The sequence below is a fragment of the Taeniopygia guttata genome, chromosome 20 (genome assembly GCF_048771995.1).
Source record: "Taeniopygia guttata chromosome 20, bTaeGut7.mat, whole genome shotgun sequence".
Taxonomy (NCBI): domain Eukaryota; kingdom Metazoa; phylum Chordata; class Aves; order Passeriformes; family Estrildidae; genus Taeniopygia; species Taeniopygia guttata.
The window spans coordinates 736,447-759,914 of record NC_133045.1 but is presented as its reverse complement, the minus strand read 5'-3'; the positions used below and the strand labels follow the sequence as shown (position 1 = coordinate 759,914).

General features: G+C 45.1%; 1 protein-coding gene across 10 annotated transcripts in view; it reads left to right on the top strand.

The window, feature by feature from the left end:
• NDRG3 (NDRG family member 3) overlaps nucleotides 1–23,468 on the top strand; it is a 59,243-nt gene that overhangs the window by 29,280 nt on the left and 6,495 nt on the right. For 4 of the 10 annotated variants that reach the window (XM_030288996.4, XM_030288995.4, XM_012570168.5 and 1 more), the window contains exons 3-11: nucleotides 2,483–2,518; nucleotides 17,401–17,506; nucleotides 18,192–18,312; nucleotides 18,796–18,858; nucleotides 19,182–19,242; nucleotides 21,005–21,091; nucleotides 21,617–21,673; nucleotides 22,857–22,960; nucleotides 23,349–23,414. In XM_030288996.4, coding sequence (XP_030144856.1) covers nucleotides 2,483–2,518; nucleotides 17,401–17,506; nucleotides 18,192–18,312; nucleotides 18,796–18,858; nucleotides 19,182–19,242; nucleotides 21,005–21,091; nucleotides 21,617–21,673; nucleotides 22,857–22,960; nucleotides 23,349–23,414 — 701 coding nt within the window. Of the gene's footprint in view, nucleotides 1–1,633; nucleotides 1,685–2,482; nucleotides 2,519–17,400; nucleotides 17,507–18,191; nucleotides 18,313–18,795; nucleotides 18,859–19,181; nucleotides 19,243–21,004; nucleotides 21,092–21,616; nucleotides 21,674–22,856; nucleotides 22,961–23,348; nucleotides 23,415–23,468 lie in introns of those variants that run through there. The other 6 variants (XM_030288998.4, XM_030288999.4, XM_072917043.1 and 3 more) reach the window with 4 other exon arrangements.

The window sequence follows — 23,468 nt, the reverse complement described above, 5'->3', positions numbered from 1 at the left end:
TAACACACAGGAGGAAAGAGGGGAATGATTCTTAAAACAGGTTTGCAGATATCTCAAATGTCTCAAAGTGCAGAGCATAGGTAGCAAGCCTTATTAACAAGGCAAGGCTCTGCAGCAAGGAAAACACAGCCATGTGTTTACACATGGAGAGGAATGAGGGTGTTCAGCCAGAAGAAATGTTTGGAGTGTTTCTGTTGTCCATATGTGATCCTAGTTTTCTCCTATTAATTTTAGTACTAAGGTGCTGTGTTGATTTAGCACAGCCTGGTTTTTAGTAGCGAGGGATTGCCACGGGAGTAGCTTCTGTGAAAAGCTGCTAGAAGCTTCCACCATGTCCGACAGAGCCAATCTCTGATGGCTCTGAAGATGGACATGCTGCTGGCTCAATCAGAGAGGTTGGTAACGCCTCTGTGATGACATATTTAAGAAGGAAAAATTAAAACAGCATGCACACAGATTTTTCCAGAAGTGATGAGGTGCCACAGGTCCTGCCATCCCAGCACAGTGCATGGCAAGCCTTTACTACCCCCCCGCCCTAGCCAGCTGTGCCGCAGCGAGAAGGGCAGGGGCAGTGGCAGCAGCTTCTTCTTCCCAGTGCCCCGCGGGAAGAGAGGTGTTAAATAGCGCCAGCGCTGTGGTGGCCGTCACTGCCCGCTTGGTGGTGGTGGAGCCGCATGGCTGGCAGCAGAAATACGGTGGGAGACTCTCTGGCACAGAACCTAGACGAGATCAACCTCTCGGAGCTGTGGGATCGTGTAGAAATCTTTGAATCAGCAGAACTCGTTATCAAAAGTACCTATGAGCAGCAGTTTTTCTTCTAGTCAGAGAAGAGGAGGAGGTGAGAACATGTGAGGGAGAACAACAGGGCGACACCAAGGTCAGTGGAAAAAGAGGGGGAAGAGGTGCTGCTCCAAGTGTCAAAGCTGAGATTCCTCTGCAGGCCATGGTGAGCACCAGGGTGAAGCAGCTGTGCCCCTGCAGCCCATGAGGTGCATGGGGGATGCAGAGATCCACTTGCAGACTATGGGAGAAGTGCTCGTGCCAGAGCGGGTGGATGCCAAAGAAAGCTGTGATCTAGTGGGAGATGCAAATGGAGAGAGAGCCCCTGCCTCCAGAGACAGAGAGAGGGCCTTTGCTTCCAAATTAGAGCAGCCCATCCTTGGAGGACTGCACTCCGTGGACAAGTGATCCACACCGAAATATTGGGAAGACAGTTTGCCTGTGGGAGTGATGCATGTCACAGCAGTTTTGGGCAGACTGCTGCTCATGAGATTAGAGCTATGCTGGAGAAGTTCATGGAGAACTGTCTCCCATGGGAGGGGCCCCATGGCATAGCAGAGAAAAAGACTCCTCTCCCTGAGCAAACAGAAGATCTCAAGTGATGAACTGACCAAAACCCCTGTGCCCTCTCTCCTTGTGTTGTCAGTGGGAAGGAAGAAGGGGTTGGGGGAAAAACAAGATGTTTTAAAGGCTTATTTTACTTATCATTATCCTCCTCTGACTCTGTTAATAATAAATTTACTTTACACCTTTAAATTTGAACCTGTTTTGCCCTTAGAGTGTTTTCTCCCATTCCTCGTGACTTGAGACTCATGAGCCCTTTGTTAATTTTTTGTCTTTCTCCTCTGCCCAGATGAGAGCAAGAGAGGGTAAATGAATGGCTTTCATGGGTGCCTGGCATTTGGTCAGTATCAAATCACAGCAGGTGCTAAGCCTAAAACACATCCCTAAGCTGGGATGCCATCTCAAGTGATTTGCTCAGCCTTCTGCTGATAGCTGTCAGTGATGTAACCTACTGTGTAGTTAGAGACAGTGTTTCAAACATGTGGGCACATGGACAGGTTCCTGCAGATCTTCCAACCTGCAGGATGCCAAGTGGATGCTGTGCTGACTGTGTTCACCTGCATGCACGGGGTCACCCTTGGGGAGGAGTCAGTGGTAAGCTACTGCACACAGTTCCCATACACTCAGGTTTCAGGAGCTTGCAGGTCCCTGTGTCTGTCATGGAACAATCCCATACCCGCAGAGGTGGCTGCACAGAGGCTGACTGCATGGCTTGTTTTCCTGCACTCAGTATGTGAGATCCCAGGGTTAGTCCTTTAGGAGTTTTGCTTCCAAATTGTTAATGGACGCCAGGCATAGACAAAACCCAGACCCATATGCAGCCCAGCTGTGGCCAGTGTCCTTCTTATGTGCATCTGTCCCTGCATGAACACTCTCAGCTGTGCGCACCAGCACTCACTTCCCTTGGCCAGTGCCTTCTTACAGCTCTATAACCTTGTATAGGAATGGGCAGATCTTGCATGGAGTTTGCTTGTACAGGTCTTGCATTTCACTGCTTACCAGACTGCAGCCAGTCTCAACTGTGCTATAATAGAGTTCTCTATGGGAAACTCATGCTATTATTGGGAGTGTTCTGGAGCATTGTGCTTATCTCCTTTTTTCTTTTTTTTTTTTCTTTTTTCCTGTTTTTCATTAACAGAATGCAGCTCGCAACTTCCAGGACTTCAACTGTCAGGTAAGACCATGTACAGGAGAAAAGGATCAGTTGGTAACTCCCCATAGCTCAGCAGTAATGTTGAGAGAGATAAAAAAAAAATCTGTATTTTAATTTTAGTTCTTGTTAAGGTTTATTCAACAAGAACTGGAATATATCCAGTGACAGAAATTGCCCTTCACCCTTACGTGCCAAGCAGCATGAAGGTTCTGAGTTCTGAGGTGCAGACTGCTCTGCCAAGGCTGCACAACATCTTGCAGGATGGCTGGTCTACTGAACAGCAGTTTCTTGGAAAAATGCCGTATGCTGAAGAACTGCCTATCTTTCATGTCCTGTCTGGTTCACTGGCTGGGAAAGGAGGAGCTTGCATGCTCTACCTGCTTGTCTCGAGATGGAAGTGAGAGAGCTGCCCCAGATACAGCACACTGTTTTGCTGGGTCTGTTTTGACACAGCCATGGTTGTTTACCAGGAGTTTATTGATGGTACAAAGGTGAGCCAAATGGCTCTGGTTGCCATAGGAATAATCCTTTCGTGGAAGTGATTACTCCACCAGCATGTAAGACAGAGGACATGATCTGTGATAGGCAGAGCAGAGCACTGAGATTCTGTAGGGCATTTTGTGGAGCACAGGCTCATTTGCCATACCAGATTATCCTACTGCCTTCTCACTGAGCATGTGGGTATGCAGCTAGTGGCTGTTGTTTCTCTCTAGAGTTGGAGGCTGCTGTGTCTGTTGTCCTCTGCTCAGCACAGGGCAGGTCATACAGCACTGCTGGAGAACACTAGGGGCTGGCAACATTGTGATAAATTTACTAGAAGTCTGTTGATGTAGGTGATTCCAGAAAAACATTTGCAAGCCTATGCGCAGCAGGAACATAGTAAATACAGTCCTATGAAGGTAGTCCATATTTTTGCCTTCTCTGGAAAGCAGCAGTAGTGTTAAGCAATGTTTTTTCTTTTGAAATAAAGTTAGATAATTGGTTTAAAACACTTTCCTGTACTGTCATATCTTAGTCTGTCTATATCTTCTCTTACCTTTAGAGGCAGAGTTTGCTCCCATGTAACATGGTTAATGGGTAAAAATAGGTGCAGTGCCTTTGAGTAAGTGTAGACAGCAGAGGCACTTCCTACTGTAGTCTGTGTGCCAGGATTGGGAAGAATATGAATATTGTGTATTGGCCTCCACTGCCAATTCTCTACCGACCCACCAAAGCTCTGGGCGTGCCCACGCCTTGCCTGGCTGTGAGCAGCATGGCTCTAGGGAGCTGGAGCAGAGTGGCAAGGTAGGAAAGAGGCCCTGTCGCAAGCTCTGTGTAGCTGCTGCCTTTTCGCTCTACACTTGCCCTCAACAAGCAAAGCCTCTTTACACTTTTCTTTAAACAGCCCTGGATCTGAAGCTGGGCAAGCCCTGCAGAAATCTGGCACTGTAGCTACCAACCTGTGCACTCAGCATGTCCCAGAGCTATGGTTGTCCTCTCCAGGGCTGAGCTTTGGGAAAAGCTGAGTGGTCTGCAGCCAGGGAGTGGTACTCTGAGGAATACTAGGCCAGAAAGGACAGGCTTGTTGCTTCTGTGCTTTACTGTAGATCACCAGTGAGCTGGTGGCCCTGGCAACAGTTGGGCAGGAGGCAAGACGTTCTTTCCAGGAAACCATATAATTCATGTAGAATACCTTTTTTTTTTTTGTTAGCAAGATGTTAAGATGGCGTCTTTTATGACTGTAAATATTGTCCCAGCCTCATCTTCCTCCAGCATCCCTCCCTGTAAGGTGTAGTTTCAGGGCACACCTGGCTTGACATTCCCTCACATCATACCTGGAAAGTACTGCAAGGGCTGGTTTAAGTCTCTGAAATCTGCCAGAGAGGATGAATAGTGTGTTGGATCCTTGGGTTTTCTGTCTCACCTGCTAGTACCAGGAACTCTGCTTACACTTGGAGACTGAGCTTGTGTTCTGTGAAAATTACTGCTGCTTTTTAATTTAGCAAAGCAGATCCAGCTGCCATATCCAGGCCTCTGTGAAACTCGTGTGATTTTACCAGTCAGCGGAATTTGAAGTGAAAAAGGTTACCAGGATATAACCTTCTTCCTTTCAGAAGAAGGGAACATCCTCTTGTGTAGAGAATGATTTAAAAGCACTTAGGCTGGGGCAGTGTTTTAATTTGTCCTGCGTCTCACAGGGAGGAAGAGCCTTGGGGAGGATCTCAGTTTGACAAGAATAGGCACAAACTGGCCAGAGACTGATGAAGGCTGATAACTGGAAGATGGCTTCCAGTTACAGTGCAGTGAAGTTCTCAGTCAGCTTCTAATAGCAACAATATCTGGAAGGCGCCTGGTGGGTTTTAAGGTAAAGCTTAAAGAACTTGTGAGATAGATTATATTATCTTATACAGTGTAGTGTTTGCAATAGGAGACCACAGCATCAGTGATGCGAGATCTGCATTTCAGACCTTTTTTATTTTTCTGATAGTTAAAAAAAAGCTGTTTTAAATGGATTTAAAGCTGTAGCTTTCACTGGGGCTGACCACATGCTGAGCTGTGCTTGCAGGCCTGCAGGCAGTGCAGTGAGGGAAGGGGGTGGTGAGGGAAAGGTGAGCGTCTGTCAGCATTGTTGATAACTCCGTTGGCAGTGCAGATCCAGTTTGAGCTCCCCAGTAAAAGACACTGACATATTGGAACAAGTCCTGTTTTATTTGTCTGTATTCTGTGCCATGAGGTAATTTGCTGTAAGTCTCTGCTAGAATTTCACAGAGTATGCTGAGTTGGAAGAATCATCAAGTCCAACTCCTAAGTGAATGGCCAGTATTGAACCCACCATTCTCTGGTGTTATCGCCAGAGATGACCATGGTATTAGCACCATGCTCTAAACCAACTGAACTAACCTCAGGGTCCTAGCTCCTTCCAGGACTGACTGATGTCCCTGCCCTAGCTTCTCCTTGGATACAGCCAGGGTAACAGCCACCTTCAGTGTTAGTTCTGTGGTGCTTTTAGACCTCCTCTGTCTGAAATCTGGAATTTCAAAATAGTCTCTGCAGCTGGGCTATGCTTATGAATGGGAAAAGTGTTTAGTTTAATCTCATCTCAGGAACATGTAATTAGCACTGTCACTGACTCTAGGAAGTGTGTAGGGCCAGGCCCACAGGCTCCTCACACAGTTTTCTGTATATTTAATGTGTGTTACTTTTCAATGGAACGTGTATATTTAAGGGTTGTAAGGTCTTTCCTTTGGTGAAAAGGGGTAATGCCATTGTGAATTTCTATTCATTTCCCTGTATATTTGGTTTTATTTTTGAGTAACTTTCCAGGATTAGATCTGAGCAAAGTCAACAGCACAAGTTTCTGCTTCTTCCTACTTCTGAAGTTTGTTACTCTGGAGTGAATGTGTGTGAGGAAGCTTTTAGCTTTTCTGGTCCAGCTGACTTCCAGATACAGCTGTCCTGGTTTTCTTAAACTGTTCATGTGCAAGCAACCAAAGCTATCCCTGATACATAACAAATTGCGTGGGTGTCAGTTAAACAACCCCACATAATCTGGTAACTCCAGTGGAGATGAAGTGGAGAGCTAGCATGGGGTCTTAGTAGTCTTTATCAGTATGAATTTAGGTTATTCTCAGAACTAAAAAGTATTAACCTAAATCTGAGATCTGCATTTTACTTGAAAGTGGTATGAACCCTAATGAAGTCTAGGCTTGGCTTTTCCCGATGTCCATGGGCAGATGGTCAATAAACGGTCTGGAATGCTGATGGACAGATGGTATAGTGGTCTTTTAATAAATCTGCGCTGTTAATAGAGCTGTGCCTGTGCTTTTATTATTATCTGCAGACCCTCTGCTGTTTTCAGAAGTAGATGTTCTGTCTCAGCCTACATTTGTCTCTTCTTGTCCAGATTATTTGCTTGAAATAGAAATCAAGGAATATGCTGATATATTTGTAAAACTATCCTGTGTTATGTTTCAGTCCGAAATAAGCTGGCATTTTGTCTGATGAGTTGATTTGATCATTTGAGCTGCCGCTGCTGCTTCCCACCAACAGGAAGGCAGAGAAGTGTTTGGCTTTTCAGCACACACCATACAGATGGGGGCTTGGAGTGTGTCGGAATCTGTGGTATTGATGATTCCGAGATTGTAGAAAGTCTCTGTCTTTCTGCCCCATTGCCAAAGAAGAAGTCATAATTCGTCTGTGCTGTTTTCAAGGTTGTTTATTCTGTTTATCTCTAACATGTTCTGCTGCCCTGCCGCAGCTCTGTCCTGCAGGGCAGCGTGTGGGGCTCTGCCCTCAGTGGGATGTTACAAACATTAAATACCACAAACTACCTGTGCTGGATTTACAATAACGTGCCAATATCTGTCACCTACGTTGGACAGTGTGTCCCCAGCCTAAACCAATAGAAAAATACCAACACCACAGTGAAACATGGAGGGCATGAAGAAGGAGAAAAAGGACAAGACACACCCAGTTTCCTTCATCTTGTCCCCTTTGGACCCCTAATCTAGAATCCTAAAATTTTACTTTTCCGCCCGTGCCACACTTAATTGTTACTTATATCAAACACTCAGAGCTTGTAATTCATCCTGTAAGATTGAAAACTCTTCATGGACAGAGATCACAGACAGTGTCTCTCGGCGCTCTGTCCAGGGGGGTTCCTGACCCCTGCCAGGGTCCCAGACCTGCCAGGGCAGCCAGAGGGAAGCCCTGGATTCCCACAGGAGTGTGGAGGTGGTCTGGGATTTGGCTGAGTATTTGCAGAAAGCTCTTGAGGAGGAGGTGGGAATAAGTAAGTCCAGGACATGCAGGGTTCATCTGAAACAGCAAGGACAAGATATGCGTAAACCCTTGGAGGAAATTAATTGCCTGGTATAAAAATGTGCTGTCTTACTGGCATTATTGGAAAATGTGGAGTTATTCGGTTGTGCCCACAGTAAAAGACAGCACAATGTTTGCAGAGTTAATGTCAGACCTTGATAAGGAATTTTTTGCTACTTTTACTAAAAATGTCACTTTTCAATAAACCCATGTTTGTACTGATTCAGTTTTGGAGAAGTTATTTTGCAAATATGTAAATTTAAAAGTAGTTTGAAGCTTTTTTAATCTGCATTTTTAAAAGTTTGCTTATCCTTGCCTAGTCTCCTTGCTTTATTTTTATTTGCTCTGCTGTCAAAAAGTATGTGCTGCTGAGAGGTTAGTGACGTATTCCATTGTGTGCATTTCCTGATGTTGCAGAGGTTGAATTGACACTGTCCTCATTTTTTGAAACTGTGTTCATTTTTCATTTAAGACAGCTTGTGAGTGCTACCCAGTGACATTGAATACAAGATGTTTTAAAGCGTCTTCTGTTTACTATGTAGAAATAAAATAGAATGTTAGCACTTTTGAGGAAGGGTTTGCTTTCTGTGTGTGAATGATGGGAGCTTGTCCTCACCCCTATTGAAACATTTTGTCTGGGATATTGAGGACCGTTGTTCCTCTGATTTGTAGAAAGAGTTCTTTTGATTAAAGTTCTAGAGTGAAATTAATTAGAACATATAAGATGTTTTGATCTAGAAAGCAAGTCTATTCAATACCTGCTAGAGTAATGCTGCTCCTAATCTTATTAAAACTAGCATCGCCACTAAAGTACTGATTTTGACTTCTGACTTCACAGCAAAACCACTGTGAAGATAACAATTACTAAAATAGAATTTTATTTTGGCTTCCTTTTTTTTTTTTGCATCATTTATGTTTCTTGGAAGCTTTTCCTGTGATTCCTCCCATCTGGTTTTCTATCTAAAAGCTCACTTTTTTTGTAAAACTGCCGTGTTGAATTCTGAGAAGTTTTAACTAGCTGGACTTGGACTGAAATGTGAATCTTATTTCTAAATGTATGTGCACAGTCCTTCCCTGGTGTTTACATAAACATTAGTTTTGCTTTCTGTATTCTCTGACAACAGTGTGCCGAAGGGGTGATTATGCATTTGTAATATTTGAAGTTCCTGTACTTTTTATGTTCTTGTGAGTTTTGGGAATAAAGCAAATAAATTTGCTTTAGGTTGAGCCATTTTCATCCATTATGCAACATCCATTAATGCTATTTCACAGCAATTAACGAGTAACTGTACTACCAGGTTTAATTCAATGCAGTTCTAGTTTCCAGGGATGTGGAAAGTTTGGAAACACAGAACATAGCCCTGCATTCGCTTCTTCGAGAGATTTTAAGGTGTTCACTGTCTTGAGCAAGGTATTGACATGCAGATTGGAACATCATATTAGTAGGAGGACTGTCCTTGGCTAGAAACATGGCCCTTGGCTTACCTTGTAGGTTCCTTGAGAAGTTAAGGTGGTGTGGGGTCTAGCAGTCACAGAAACTATTTCAGGCTCACCTGTGTATTAGCGCATTCATATCTCTGTTGGTTTCAGGCTTCAGGTTTATAAAGGCTGTGTGTGTCTGCAGGTGGTGGCACCCTTAGTCCACTGCCCAGGGGATGGGAGAGAGCCAGAGGTTCTCTGTTCTGTTTGCAGCCCATGGGGAAGGCTGCAGTCTTACACTCTGCTGTCTCAAAACAACAGTGCAGAGTGCCCCCCTGCCAGTCTTGCACAGAGCAGAGCTCAGCAGCTATGGTTTAATTTACCCTGAACTATTACAGATCTAGGCAGGTCCAGTTTCCTTCCTTAGGTGGGGAAGAGGGGCTCTACTCTCAGAGCAGGAGTAAGAAGCACCATGTATTCCTCAGTCTGTGCTGGGTGCCTTGCTCATGACACTGGATACTTGACTGGAGTGCAAGAAAGTTGTGGTTTTAACTGCTTCTTGTAAGAGATGGGCAGGGCAGGAGATGGAGAAGTGCATCTTTCTACATCTCAGATATATTGTCATGAATTGCTTACTGGTCTCAGCACTGCATGGTTGTAGGGGTTTGTGATTTCTGCTTTGGGAGCACAAACCCAGACTGTCAGTCATGCTCGTGTTGTAGCTCACTTGACTCGGTTCCTCTGACTGCAAAGCCAGTGTCTGTTCTGTGGCAGGATGTGTGTTTGGAAGTGACTTGACAGTTCTTGCTGGCTGACACTGAGCATTAGCAAGGGTCACAGAGAGGCACTGGGTCCATCCTTCACCATCACCTGCCTTTGGAACAGGTGCTTGCTTCTGGTGCTTTTGAGTTTGTGTAAGCAGACTGAATATGTCATTCTTCTGCTGCTCTCGATTCTCATACAGAATTTCTCTTGGTTAATACTTAATCCAATTACACAGAGTACCAGAAGCTATTGCTTGCCTGCTTAGATCATATTGTATTTTTTATTAATGAGTTTCTCTCATTAATAGAAATTCTCTCATTCTCTTGACTTCTCAAGGATGTTTATTTTCTCTTATCTATAACATTCTTTCTCTGACCTGCTAAGCTCTGTCTAGCAAGTTAGTTGTGGCATTCTGTCTGCCCTCTAGGGTGGTGTTTACATTTTACACTAAAAACTATGTGTACTATGTTCATGCAAATATCTATAATTTATGTTGGACAGTGTGTCTCTACCTTAAACCAATAGAAAAGTGTCACCATCACAGCAAGACATGGAGGGCAAGGAGAAGGAGATCAGGACATGCCCAAATCCCTCCATCTTGTCCCCTTGAGCCCTTATTTTAAAACCCTAAAATTCTACTTTTTCACCCTGTGTTAATTCAACTACCACATTACTCAAACCCTTGTGGCTTGTAATTCCTCATACAAAGTTGGCAATTTTTTCCACAGGCCAAAATTTAAGCCATAGGTGTTTTTGACTTCGTGCCAAGGTCTCCGAGCCCCCTGCCAGGGTCTTGAGACAGCCAGGGCAGCCAGAGGGAAGTCCTCGGTTCCCACAGGTTTCTGCTCTGTATGGAAACGAATCATTTACTTCAAAATGTTGTTTTAAATCTGATTTTAATTTGCTTCCCATGCAGCCATCTCCTTCAACTCTACCATTGCCAAAATAATTTTGCGCTGAGAAGGAGCTGGGAAGCACTCAGCTGCCAGCTGCCTTAAGGTTGGCAGTATTATGATGGGAAGAGTTACCAGGTGGTGATGATTTACAGTCTTACAATATTTTTTCTTATATTACAGTCATAGTTTATGGTATTGTTTTAGTAACATGTAGAAATTTGTGGGCAGCTCTTGCCGAAAGCAAGACAACAGAATCTCTGCTTTTATCTCCCCATAGTTAGTGTCTGGGATAGGCTGCCCCAGGAGCATGATGTGGCTATTCTTCACTTTTGCCAAGACTGTCAAAGATGACGTAAATAGCTGTAGCCACAGAGTCAGTGAAAAAGGGGAAAGCCTGCCCTGAGTAATCTGCATCTCTTCCACCTTACAGCAAAGCAGCAGAGGAAGTTCTCTTTGCCTTAGGTGAACCAGGAACAAAATGTCCTTAAGTTGAAAGGCTTTTTGAGAGTGTTTCTAGCCCTGTGCTACTACAGACATTCAGCAAGCTTGAGCAGAGTTCAAGCAACACACATCTTGCTGCTCTGTGTTCTCCCAGGTTTTCATGTTAGAAAAGTTTTTTGAAGGGATTTCACAGATGTGTTCTTTATTGCCAGTGTCCAAATAAAAAAAAAAAATCCAATTTTTTTAAGGAACTAATTTTGAACTTTGAGCAGCTTCACATTGAGAGTAAAATTTATCTGGTAATGCCAAAAAAGAAACTTAATAAATTAGTCATGAAAATCATTGGTAATATGAATTCTAGTAATTAATCACTCCCACTGTGAAACAAATGGTTTCTTCAACCTTTAATAACCTTTAAAACTCAAGTACTGGATCACACTGTGACCTGAGTCTGTGGGAGCATAGCTGGAATTTGGACTGCTACCTCTGCTTCCTGTGAGTTTCTGGAGCTCAAGGCATTGAGCACCTCTAGAACTGCCATTGGATACCTCACTCTTTCACTCAGAATGTTTTTTTCTCAATATGGGAAATTTTTGGTGGTGTTAAGGAACTTCCCTGTCCAACCCTCCTAGAGCTACTCTGGCAGTCACACTCACACCACCTGAACTGGGACCAAACCCCTGGCAGCTCACATCCCACACTCAGTCACAGCAAGTTTCTTACTGCTTCTTCCCCAGGTTTTCCATAGCAGAGTCACAGATGTCCAGATCCCTAAGATAATTTAATCACGGTGCAACAGCTGAATAGCAAAACAACAAAATAAGAGCTTGAGCTGGTGCCTCCAAAGAGGCACCCCAAACAAAGGATCCCCTGGGGTTGTATCCCTTCACAGCGCAGGGAAAGTCTGAGGGTCCTCAGCTGCTGCAGTGTCTCTGAGTCTGCCTCCCCTCTCTGGGCCTCAGATCCTTGGACCCTTTTCTGCAAAGGATCTTCAGTTCATGGCCTCTTGCTGTGAGCTTAGGCTCCTGCCCCTCCAGAGCTAAACCTGCAGTTCCACTGCAGCTGCCCCTGAAGCTACTGGCACTGAATGGATTGTTTAACAGGTGGCACCTGTCCAGTGGCACTGCCATTGTTTCCCTCTCTGGCCAAAGCCGGCGGGTGGCAGTCAGAAATGGTTCCTACATTTGAACCTTTTTACCATGTGTCTACTTCTTTCTGCAATCAGTCCCACAGTAGATTTAGGCTTTGGCAGTCATATCTGGGTGTGGGTTTTCCTCTTCTGTTTGAGAAGCATTCAGAAATGTTAAGAGCAAATGGAATAATGTCCTAGCCTTGTCTGACCAGCAAATACCCAGCAAGGAATGCCTTCCAGTGGTTCTTATACGAGTTTGATCTCAGATATTTTAAAGCTTCTGTTGGTTTGTGTTTTATCACCTTCAGTACCTGAGCCACTATGGTTCACACACACTTCTGAAGTGCAGGGCTCTTTGATCAAGAGCAGAGATTCTCAGGAGCTGGCACCATAGAGATTATAGAAAACTCACAGGACAGTGAACTCAACCCTGCACTTCTGCCTACCGATTTCCATAAGACCATCAACTCACTGGACATGGGGCAGGGCAGAAGGACAGGAGAAGGACTCTTTCCAGTAGCACTTCATTATGAAGTCTGCCAATCAAAGTTGCATCCATTATGTGGTAACAACACTGCATTTTAGCCACAAACTTCTGTGGAGCAGCAGCTTAAGGAGCTCCAGAACATGAGAAGCCATCATTGACGTGGTTCTGAGGGCAGAGAAATGTATTCTGTGCCTTCCAAGAGCTGCTCTGCGATGCGAACCATAATGTATTCCAGATCAACATCCTTGGGGAAAAGGAGAAAACCTAAGCAGCAAACCATAGAAAACTTCACTAGTTTTGCACTCAAAGTTCAGAACAAAGCCTGCACAGAAACAGAAGATTGTTGAACATAAACTGAGCAGAGAGCAAATGCCCACCATCCATTGCAGCAGAGACAAGGAATGGTGCCAGAAAGCCGGCATGTTTAACAGAAGGGCAGGGAGATTATTGTAAACAAAGCATTTTTTGAAAAGCTAGAGAAAATGGAAGAGGTAATAAACTCTAACAGACTAAATATATGAACAGAGGGGTTTTGAGAGATGATTTGCAAAGGAGAAAAACCCAAGTGTCCTGTTTCAGATCTGTCAAAATGGAACCTGGAAGGCGGGCTTACAGCTAGTCATAGCAGAAAAACAAAACATAATTTTTTCTGCATGCAGGCTTGGCACAGAGCAACTCACAGAGATTGTGGGGAGTCAGCGCAGACCCTGCCTTACCCCACAGTGTCTGCTGCAGTGGCTCTACAAAAATATTTATGCATTTGTAGCAGGTTGCCAGAACTGAAAGTATCAAACCAGGAGTTTTAAATAAGTTTAAATATTAAATAGTTGGAAGTGTTAAGTGAGAGGTTATGCTCCTCTGGTGAAGGTGCCATGGTGCCCAATGATTCATCTGTCAGACATTTTATAAGACAGATCGGAATTCAGAGGAATTCTGGAAATTCCCTGACCAGCTATACCAGACAGACTGATAAGATTAGCAGAGGACAGTGGATCAATTACCCTGATAAATATTGGGAAAGGGTAATGTAAGCTTTTAAATGGAAGAAGACCTGCTGTGCAGATCTGTTGGAATTCTTCATATGAATCACTAGTGATATAAATAAAGATAATTCAGTCAATGCAGCCTACTTGGTTTTCCAAGACACAGGACCACAAGGAGTCTTAAGACATATCTCTTAAGGGACTTAGGAGACCATGCAGTCAGAAGAGAAGTCCACTGAAATACTTATTTAAGAAACCCAGCATTTGTCTTCACAGTCGAGATCACTTGAGGAGCACTGTGGAGATCTGTACTGGGACCTGTGCTACTTAAATATACTCTTTAGAGGTATGGAAAAAGTGATGGAAGGTGTAGTGACAAAACTCATTTGCCTTTGGGTAAGCACACTCAAAATGTGCTACACATTGAGTCAAACCTTCCTAGAGTGGAAAATGAAAGCATGGGCTCAGGGCTGATGATAACCCAGAGGCGAGTGGGGATGAGTGACAATGTCAGCACAGGGTTTGTGGCTCTCAGCAAAGCAAATCAATCCTTGTTCATCAGGAACAGAGAACAAAACAACTCCATTGTGCTGCTTCGTTCACCCACAGCATGGGCCTGCATGCATTTGGCATCCTGCCACAGGCCCCTTGGCTCAGCAATGACAGAGCTCCCTGGGGCTGTTTTGGAGGAGCAGCAGTATGGTCAGGGTCAGCTGCTGTACCAGGGCTGTCAGGATAGTCACAAGCACATTGGCCCAAAAAGGAGCATGTGAGGGTCACAAGCTGTTAGGGTATCGCTTCTGGGGAGTATGGAAATGGAGTCAATTGCTCCCCAGCTTCCAAACCAAGGGCCAGGAGATTTCATGAAAAATCAGCAGATACAAGATGAGGAATTACGTGGTTCTTTACCCCACAAATTAATAAGGTTCAGCTGCTCTGGTCACAGGGGGAGAGAGGTACCAAAGGCTCAACTGTTTGGCAGTTGCAACCTCATCCTCAGAAAGTTAAGACCACACCTCCAGTTAAGGAAGTCTCATTGGACCTACAGATTGTTGGAAGCTGGGAAAGTTATGGGAGAGTGTTACAGAGATGCAAGTGTTTAAGAACTTGTATCACTTTATACTTTTCCACAAGGACAGGCTCCTGAAGTCATCCCAGCAGGCTACACCTGTAGCTGGTCTCCATGCCTTCTGTTCTTCCTCCATCATTGCTCTTCTCATTCCCGACCTCCAGGCACTGCTGCTGTTTGAAGCTGTGAATCCCAGGTGAGCTGGGTGGATCAATGGCAGCTGCCTGCACAGCCTCATCACTGTGCCTCAGCAGCAAGTGTGGTACAGGCAGTGCCCACGGCTGCTGAGAGCCGGCTCTGGGAGCCACGCTGCCTCTGCTACCCACCTCCTATTTGCAGCAGGTGGGCTGCAGCTGCTGTTTATTTTTACCTACTATCCAAATAAAGGCAAAAGATAAAAATACTTTTTTTTCAGAAGAAAAACTTCTGATAAAGTTTCCAGGCCCTGAATGAAAATTGAATTTTATCCAGCTCTTCAAAACACAACCTGTGGATCATGAGCTTCTCTTGCGTTCATCTCCCTTATTTTAAGGACTGCAGGTTTGTAAAAGTCTGGCTGTCTCCTGGCCACATGTTTTCCACCTGCTTTCTCGTATCACTGCTTCCCTGCACTAGACCAGATAAGCATTCAGACATTAGCTGGAATTAGACACCTGTAAAGTAACAAACCTTGAATCTCTTTTCAAACTACGCTGATACAGTGTGTCATAGCTGACCTGAGCAAAGAGCAGAAAGAAACCAAGTGTGCCAGAGTCTAGAAGTGTCTGTTACTTTCAAACACAACACTTCTACACAAGCAGAGGGCAAATACCAGGAGTGAACGTGCCAGATTTGTGTTTTGGAACTGGGCAGCAGTTACGGAAGCATTGATGCAGCGTGGCGCAGGCAGGATGTCTCGCTAGGCAGTGTAAAGGGTGTCTACAAGAAGGGCATGAAGAAAGTGTGTTTGTCAAGGACAGAAGGTGCAGCCTGCAGAGTTCCTGTTCTCTCACTGAGTGCTCTGGTACCCACTGTAAGTGGACTATTCTGCTCCACACTTGAGAGAGTAATAAACCATTAATAATGTAACTAAATATTAACTTTTGGGGGCATGAGCTGTGAGTCAATTTAATTGATCTTGTGCTCAGGGCTATTCCTTCTGCCACCCCATACACTCCCCTTGGGCTCTGAACCAGAACCAGCATTTGCTAGACCTCTCTATGAGCTTCTTAACTCACTGACCTGCCAGTAGTCTAACAAAGCAAGGTTAATTAAAAAAAAAAAAAAAAAAAGCTTAACTGGATAGCTGCTTATGGAAGAGCCTAGCAAGTGCCAGAGCTGGCAGAGAGACCAGCTCTTAGTGGCAGTCCTTAGTCCAGCCCTCAGGGGTGTAGGGAAGTGCAGGTGAGGGTCACAGGCTCCAGCCACTTAGGCACTTGCTGTGCTCTCCATTGAGTTTGCTGTGTTTCACCCTTCCAGCTACCTACACTGCCAGTTGCCTTCTCCAAAAGTGGCCACTTTATTTAAAGGACTTAATTTAAAGGACCTGCAGGCTTGGAGGGCACTAAACTGGAGTCTAGTGCTCTGGCTGCACAGCACATCCTTCAGAGGTCCAGGACAGAGCTTTGTCCAGCTCAGCAGAGCACCCCTGAGAGCTGAGACATGGACAAGGGGCAGAGCCTGCAGGTTTGCTGGAGGTTGATGAAGCAGGGACTGCACCCTGGGCTGCTTTGTACAGCCTTGCTGTGAGTACAGGAGTTCCTGCCATGTGGACACATGCTCTCTTTGCACAGACAGAGGAGTCCTTTCCTACCCTCAGTCTCCTCCTAAGGAAAAGGGAGCCAGGTGAGCCTCAGATAAGGTAGTGTCATCTGCAGATGGGTCTCTGCTGCTTTGTAGATAAGTACTCCAGCTTCTATATACATGCACAATGCAACAGCTGCATGCAGGCAAAACCCAGATCCATTCTGAGGACAAGGACAGACAGGGGTGTCTTGGTGCCCTTCAAACACAAGCCCCAAGAAAGTTTCAGGCTACCTCATGTGATTTGGCTGGGCCAGCATCCTACTGTTGTTACACTCCTGGAGCAAGGGAAGAGAGAGGCTTTGGAGTTCTTGAAAAGAAGCACAGCTGGGTGAAGGAGGGTCTTGCACTGCAGGAACTAAACCAGTCTGCTCCACAGCCAGCACTCAGGAGTGCCCAGAAAGTAGGTGAGGTGGATTTGTGATGTGCTGCAAGGCAGGTACTCTCACCAGTCCTGTGTTTGATTTAATGACTTTCAGTTTAAACTTACTGTTTAAAAAACAAATATTTCATATACTTTATGTAAACTAGTAAAACATATTTCTGAGGCTGTAATGTCCCATCTTCAAGATGAACCATGTGGCTTTTTCCTAAGCAGATAGTTTCTTAATATCAAGAAAATAATTGGTGCTTTTTATAGTTACTGTAAGAGCATGTCTCTCCATTGATTTCTGTAGATCAGAGAAGGGATCCAGAGGTAATATTGTGTACCCAGCTTTCCTGACATCTATACAGCTTTTCCAAAGTCCATAGTTATCCCAGAGATCTTGATCATGAGAAGATGCAGCCCCAGACTGTTTGCACATCTGTACAAAAGCAAGCTGCTTTGGGCAGTGGTTGGACACAGAGATTGGATACAGAGGTTTGACAGGGTTGTGAATTGGCCTGGTTGGATGAGTCTTGGAGCAACTTGATACAGTGGAAGGTATCCCTGCATGTGGCCAGAGGGTGGAATAAGATGGTGTTTGAGGTCCCTTCCAACCCAAATCATTCTGTGATTTCAAGAGCTGTACTATGGGTAGGAGAGCAGTGTTAAAGTGGGAATGAGGCTCTTGCTGCTGGCCCTCAGTTCGGGTTCCCTGTGAAGGCAGCACATGTAACACTGGGGCTCCTTCTTCTCTCTCTGCAGGAACATGATATTGAGACAGCTTTCGGAGTGGTTCATGTCACCATGCGGGGCACACCCAAGGGGAACAGACCTGTCATCCTCACATACCATGACATTGGCCTCAACCGTAAGCCCTTGCATTGCCAGGACCCTGAAAAAGTGATTATTTGTGGTATTTGCTTTTGAGCATGGGGAGTAGCAGGCCTGGTATGGAGCCGAGACGAGGTCATTCCAAAGTGAAAAGATAAAGGTCTGCAGGAGAGAGAGAGCATATGGCATGCCCCTGTCCATTCCAACAGCCCTTGAAAGGTAGGGCCAAAGTGGAAAGATGGAAATAGGTCCATCCAGAACACTGTAGTGCTCTAGCTGACTTGCTGCACTGTGTGATAGGGCATCCATTCCTTGGGTGCTTGGCAGGTGAACAAATCCCTTCTGCATGGCTGCAGCAGTAGTGTAATGTTCTGGTGGACACAGTTGCTCTTTTGACGTCTTCCCACCCAAAATGTACTGTTAGTTCCACACAGGTACTTCTCTGTTAGTGCTTTAAGTACCCAAGTGGTGCGAAACCCTGCTTTCCAGGGCATTGCAGGCTGTCTGTTGTTTGTCTGCCTGCCCTCCAGTCATAGCAATTCTATTGCTGAGACTCACTGCTTCATTGCAGTTTTGAGGCACAGCACACACACTATCCAGCACCCACTGCCCTATGGTGTCAGTGGGGACTTGAGCTCCTGCAGGTGTGTGCCATGGTGTTTGGAGGGTGGCTTGCAATAAAATTTAAATAAGTGTCTAATTTCTTCTAATTGTTGTTTCAGACAAATCCTGTTTTAATGCATTCTTTAACTTTGAAGACATGCAAGAGATCACCCATCATTTTGCTGTGTGCCATGTGGATGCACCAGGCCAACAAGAAGGAGCCCCCCCATTCCCATCTGGGTAAGAGCTCTGCAGTGACCCATGTTGTTCAGTCTGGACTGACGTAGCAACCAGTTTAAGCCAGCTGGGACTGCCAGGCTGACTGTAGTGGCAAGCAGGTGCCGGCAGCAGAGGAAATGGCAAGATGAGGAAGCTTCCCAAGGAAGAGTTCAGGGAACTCTCCAATTACTAAGACATGGGTAAAGCCCTCACTAGTGCTGAGTCTGGTACCACATTTCTGACTTGAACATCAACCCAGCACACTGCAGTCGAGCTGGCATTTCATCTGTCCGTCTTGCCACAGAAGTCTGACTGCCCAAAAGACCACAGCTCTCTGTTAGTCTTACTCTGAGGGATGGGATCCACACAGTCAGCTGACAGTATTGTTCCATGTTAATAACCTGTGCACATGTCTGCCAGATATTCTTTGTCCCTCCTACCTTGAGTGGAACTGGAAAGTAACCTCTGACAGGCTGTATTTGGAGGTGCTTCCTTGCTTTTCAGGTACCAGTATCCCAGTATGGATGAACTGGCTGAAATGTTACCTGCTGTTCTGACACACCTGAAGTAAGTCTCTGAAAGGAAATGGGGTGAGCCAGATGGATACTGCTATTCCAGCACCTACTTCTGTCTCTGCTTGCCATGACTGATATGCTCATGAGGTGTCCCAAGAGGCACAAGTATTTGCTAACCAGGGGGACTCTGTCTAGTTTTGTGCTGGGGACACGGTCTGCTACATGAAGCAATTTATGGCTTCTGAATCATTGCTGCATTGTTTTGAAAATAATCTATAAGTGCACAGCTGGACCCAGAGAGGAAAGGCTTTGCCTCTAGGGATGCTTCAGCTGAGCTAAGTTAGTTGTGCTGACTGTGAAATGCCTGTATTTCAGCCTGAAAAGCTTCATTGGGATTGGCCTGGGAGCTGGTGCTTACGTCCTCAGCAGGTGTGCAGTAAGTATCTCTTCACTGCTTGTGACTCATGCGGGCTGTGGTGATTGTTGTTCAGACTGTGTGGGGCACTGGCAAAGTAACATTCAGTAATTACATCAGGGCTGCAGGGAGCCATGGGAGAGCTGCCTCCATCCAGATGGTTATGTTGGAGCAGTCAGGGTTATTCTGAAGTTGTGCCAGGTATGGAAACATTGTAATGTGATGCCTTTGAGTCAGCAGAGCCCATCCTGAGTCTTGAATCTTCAGAGAGATCGGCTGCACTACTGTGTGACATTCACATTCTCAGAGACAGAGAGATATAATTCTGTTTCTCAGGATTTCTTGGAGAAGCACAGAGAGAAGAAGACAAAAAAAATCTTTATCTCTGCTCCTTTGCTTTCCCCATGTGGAATGTGGTATGGAGATTGTTTACCTGAAGAGATTGCTGGGTTGGATTCTGGTTGTTTGGGTTCAGTGACCAATTGGATCTAGCTGTGGCTCAGACTCTCAGCAGAGAAGTCATGAGTTTGTCAGTTAGATACAGTTAGTTAGATAGTAAGTTAGAAATAAGTATGTAGAATAGTATTGTATTTATTTAAATAGTATATGAATGTACTATAGTATAGTTTTAATAAAGCTATCCTTCAGTCTTCTGATCTGGAGCCAGACATCACTGTTTCTTCCCTGAGCTGGGGTTCACTGCATTTTACTATACTACTGTGTGCTGTGTTCACTGCTTGTAGCACCAAGGAATGGATGTGGTGATGCACTGTAAACTGGTGTTGATGTGGAATGTGCTTTGTCACTGGAAGGAAGCAGATTTTGCTCCACCCTTACACAAGAGAGCTGCTTCTATTTTGGTACCTGCTTATACATTTCTCTCTAGTGTAGTGTTCATGTGAAATCAGTGGGTATCATTTAGTAGCCCAGGAATTTGCCTGAGTCTTTCAGAGTTAGTGTTAAAAAAAATCACAGAAATCTGACATTTTCAGGAAAATTTGCTTCAGGTTGTTGCATGCAGAAAATTTCCAGTTGTTTAGGCCACTATCATTTCTTCAAGTCACTGTGCAGGGCAGCTGCCCCTCCTTACACAAAGTTCTCTGTTTCCCATTCCTTACAGTCAGGATTGAGCAGAAGCAATGTGAGGCATTGGTGTTTCACTATTCATTGCCTTCTGTATCTTGGACAGTTTTCAGCCTTGCTAAAGAGGAGTTTGTGCAAATCAGCCTTAGTCCTCAACGAAGTGCCACAAATGTGCCCATAGCACTCTCCCTGGGCTGTGGTCAGTTTCCTGCTGAGGACAGAGATGTTTCCTTCTCCTTCACATCAGTCCAGTAAAGCAGGAGAGCTGCCTTGGAGCGAACTCAGCACTCAGCAGAGGCTGGTTACCTGATTCCTGAGTTTGTATTTGCAAGCATTTCTCATAAGAGCTTTGTACATGTGCTGCCCAGATACAGCCCGAGGTACACTGGAGGGTTTTGGGTTGCTGGATGGAGCAGGGGAAGGGGTGTCTGCAGGTGGGGGGCAGCAGGGGTGCTGCCTGGTGAAGGGTGCCCCTGTAGCTCAAGCTTTCCATACTGCAGCGGCTTAGGGGCCTCAGCACTAACTCCCCTGCCATTTGCTCCATTTCCACTGGGAAGACTGCCTCTTCCTTGAGGAGAAGTGGCTGCCCAGCACAGAAGAGCTCCCTACTTTGTCTTACACCTTTTGCAAGAAGCTTTCCAGCTGACTACTGTGTGGACTGAATCATCCTTCTGAGTGTGCCTCTGCTCTCTCCCCACAGCTCAGCCACCCTGACCTGGTGGAGGGACTTGTTCTTATTAATGTTGATCCATGTGCAAAAGGGTGGATTGACTGGGCAGCATCCAAGGTGAGATTCTGCTTTTCCACACATGTGCTCTCCATCACTTCTAATGAACAGTGTGTAGAGTAAAAATAAAAAAAAAAGGACAGAATACAGGATTTTTTCCATTTCTGGTGAAAACTGTACAATTTCATTTCTTGTCCTTGCTGCGTTCTAAGTCTGGGTATAGTATGGCCTCTGCCATAGGAGCAGGGGTGGGTATGATCATGTGAATGAAAAATGCAGATGAACTGCTTGGATCACTCAGCTTTCCTTTGATTTAGTAATTCTGCTTGCAGAGTTCTTTTGATTGATATTGACTAGATCTTTTAATTATTCTCTTATTCTGGTCCCTTGAAGTTATTTAAGGTTTCAGGTTTTTTGGAGAGCTGGATTGTGTATACACTATTTCTTTGAAGCTTCAGGCATTTGCTTCTTATATAATATGAATAGTTTCTTCATTGTTTCCTTTACTCTGATTAGCTGTTTTGCAATGTGTGATGAAACTGCATTTTCCTGTTACTCTCCTCCTCATTCATGGTCACTCTTCAGTTTTCAGGCTGGACAACCAACATAGTGGATATTGTCTTGGCACATCATTTTGGCCATGTAAGTACCCAGCAGATGCTAGTGTTGCCTGTCCAACTGTGCATGGAGGTATAACTTCTGTATGTGTCTGCTCACAAATAGTTCTGGTCCATCAGATAAGGGTTGCTACAGGTAGTACCTTTTTCTCTGTGTGTCAAGATCACATTGGGGTTGGCATGCTGGGGGGCACATACATCCTCACTCTTGCCCTCACTGCCTCCAGACCATGCACTGGTGATAGAACTCCTTTATGGTACCCAGGACACTGTCCACAGAAAGTGTCAGCCAGTTCTCTGTAGCCAGCATGGAAGCCTTTGGACTGTGGGTAAAGCACATGTCAGCTGGGAGCTTGCAGTGGGATCTTGTGTCTGTCCAGATGTTGAACTGCTGCATTCTGCTCTTCATCTTACCCTTCAGTTTCAGCAGAGGCAAACCAGCCCCTCCTGAAAACTTTGAATACAGCAATGCCTTCTGTTTGAGATTAGCTTTCTCTCAACCAGCAAGCTTACTGGGCAATGACAGGGATAGTGCCTCATGCACACTGTATATGCCACACAGCAGATCAATCTCTGACCTGGAGTGTTCTTGCAACAGCACATCAGCACTGAAAGGAATGCTTCCTTCTCCAGCACCACTTCCTCCTGTGCACATCCTGCGCTCTTCCCACTGTCAAGCCCCTTCATTGTATGTAGTGCTTCCTTGCATTCCCTGTTCTCTCTGGCTCTCTCAGAATGTAGTTTCTTCTTAGAACTGGGTGCTAGAATTGAACTTTCCCCTGGTCACAGTCTTACAGCTTACGTATTTTTTTACTTTATTACGTTTATTAGTATTATTATGTACTTTGCTTCTTAAACATTAAGCATGAGTGGAAGGCCTGCCAAATGCAGAGTGATTTGTATCTGGGTAAGCATTACTGAGGCTTAGGAGTTATCCCATCTCAGCCTGTACTCCGGGAGCAGCTTGTGCACTGCCAGTTGTAAAAGTGTAGTCACATTACCAAAGTATGGCATGTACCAGCACATCACATAAACACCTCATGTCTCTGGGATCCTTGTGCAGTGTGGAGTTGCTGCCCTCTGTGTCACTGTTCACAGGGAATGATGTATATGGACATGCTTTAATGCTTTGACATTTTTATGGCTATTGCTTCCTTTACTTGTGAAAAATATGTTTCCTGTTCTTCCATTCTTCTGCTTTTGTACAGGAGGAATTGCAGGCAAATCTAGATTTGATCCAAACATACAGGCTTCATATTGCGCAGGACATTAACCAAGATAACCTTCAGCTGTTCCTCACCTCATACAACAGGTATTGGATACCTTTTTACTCGACAGACAGCTCCCATAGCTTCCCTGCTCAGTAGATTTGCTGCCATATGTATTATCCTATTTGGTATTGTATCAGGGGAACTTTTGTCCTAAGCCTAGTTTTCAGCTGTTACCCTGAGCCAAACCTAGCCCTTGTGTCTGCCCCCAGACCCTGTCACACCTCAGTAGCTCATCTCTGGGCACACAGCAATACCATGAAAGGATGGATCTTGTTTTCTGGGGATGACTGCTGGGGCTACTGCTCAGGGCATGATGCACGAAGTTGCCTGGGTGCTGGAGTCAGCACTCATGGTTGAATTTTATGTGCCCCCATGATAATCAGTCTCCTCTGCAGATTTAATGGAGAATTGTTCTGTTTTATCTTTCAGTCGTAAAGATCTAGAAATTGAGAGACCAGTTGTTGGTGTCAATGAAATGATTGCAAAAACACTCAAGTAAGTTGTCTGAATGAGCCTATCTCAGTTGCTGACTCTGCAGTCTCTTCAGCA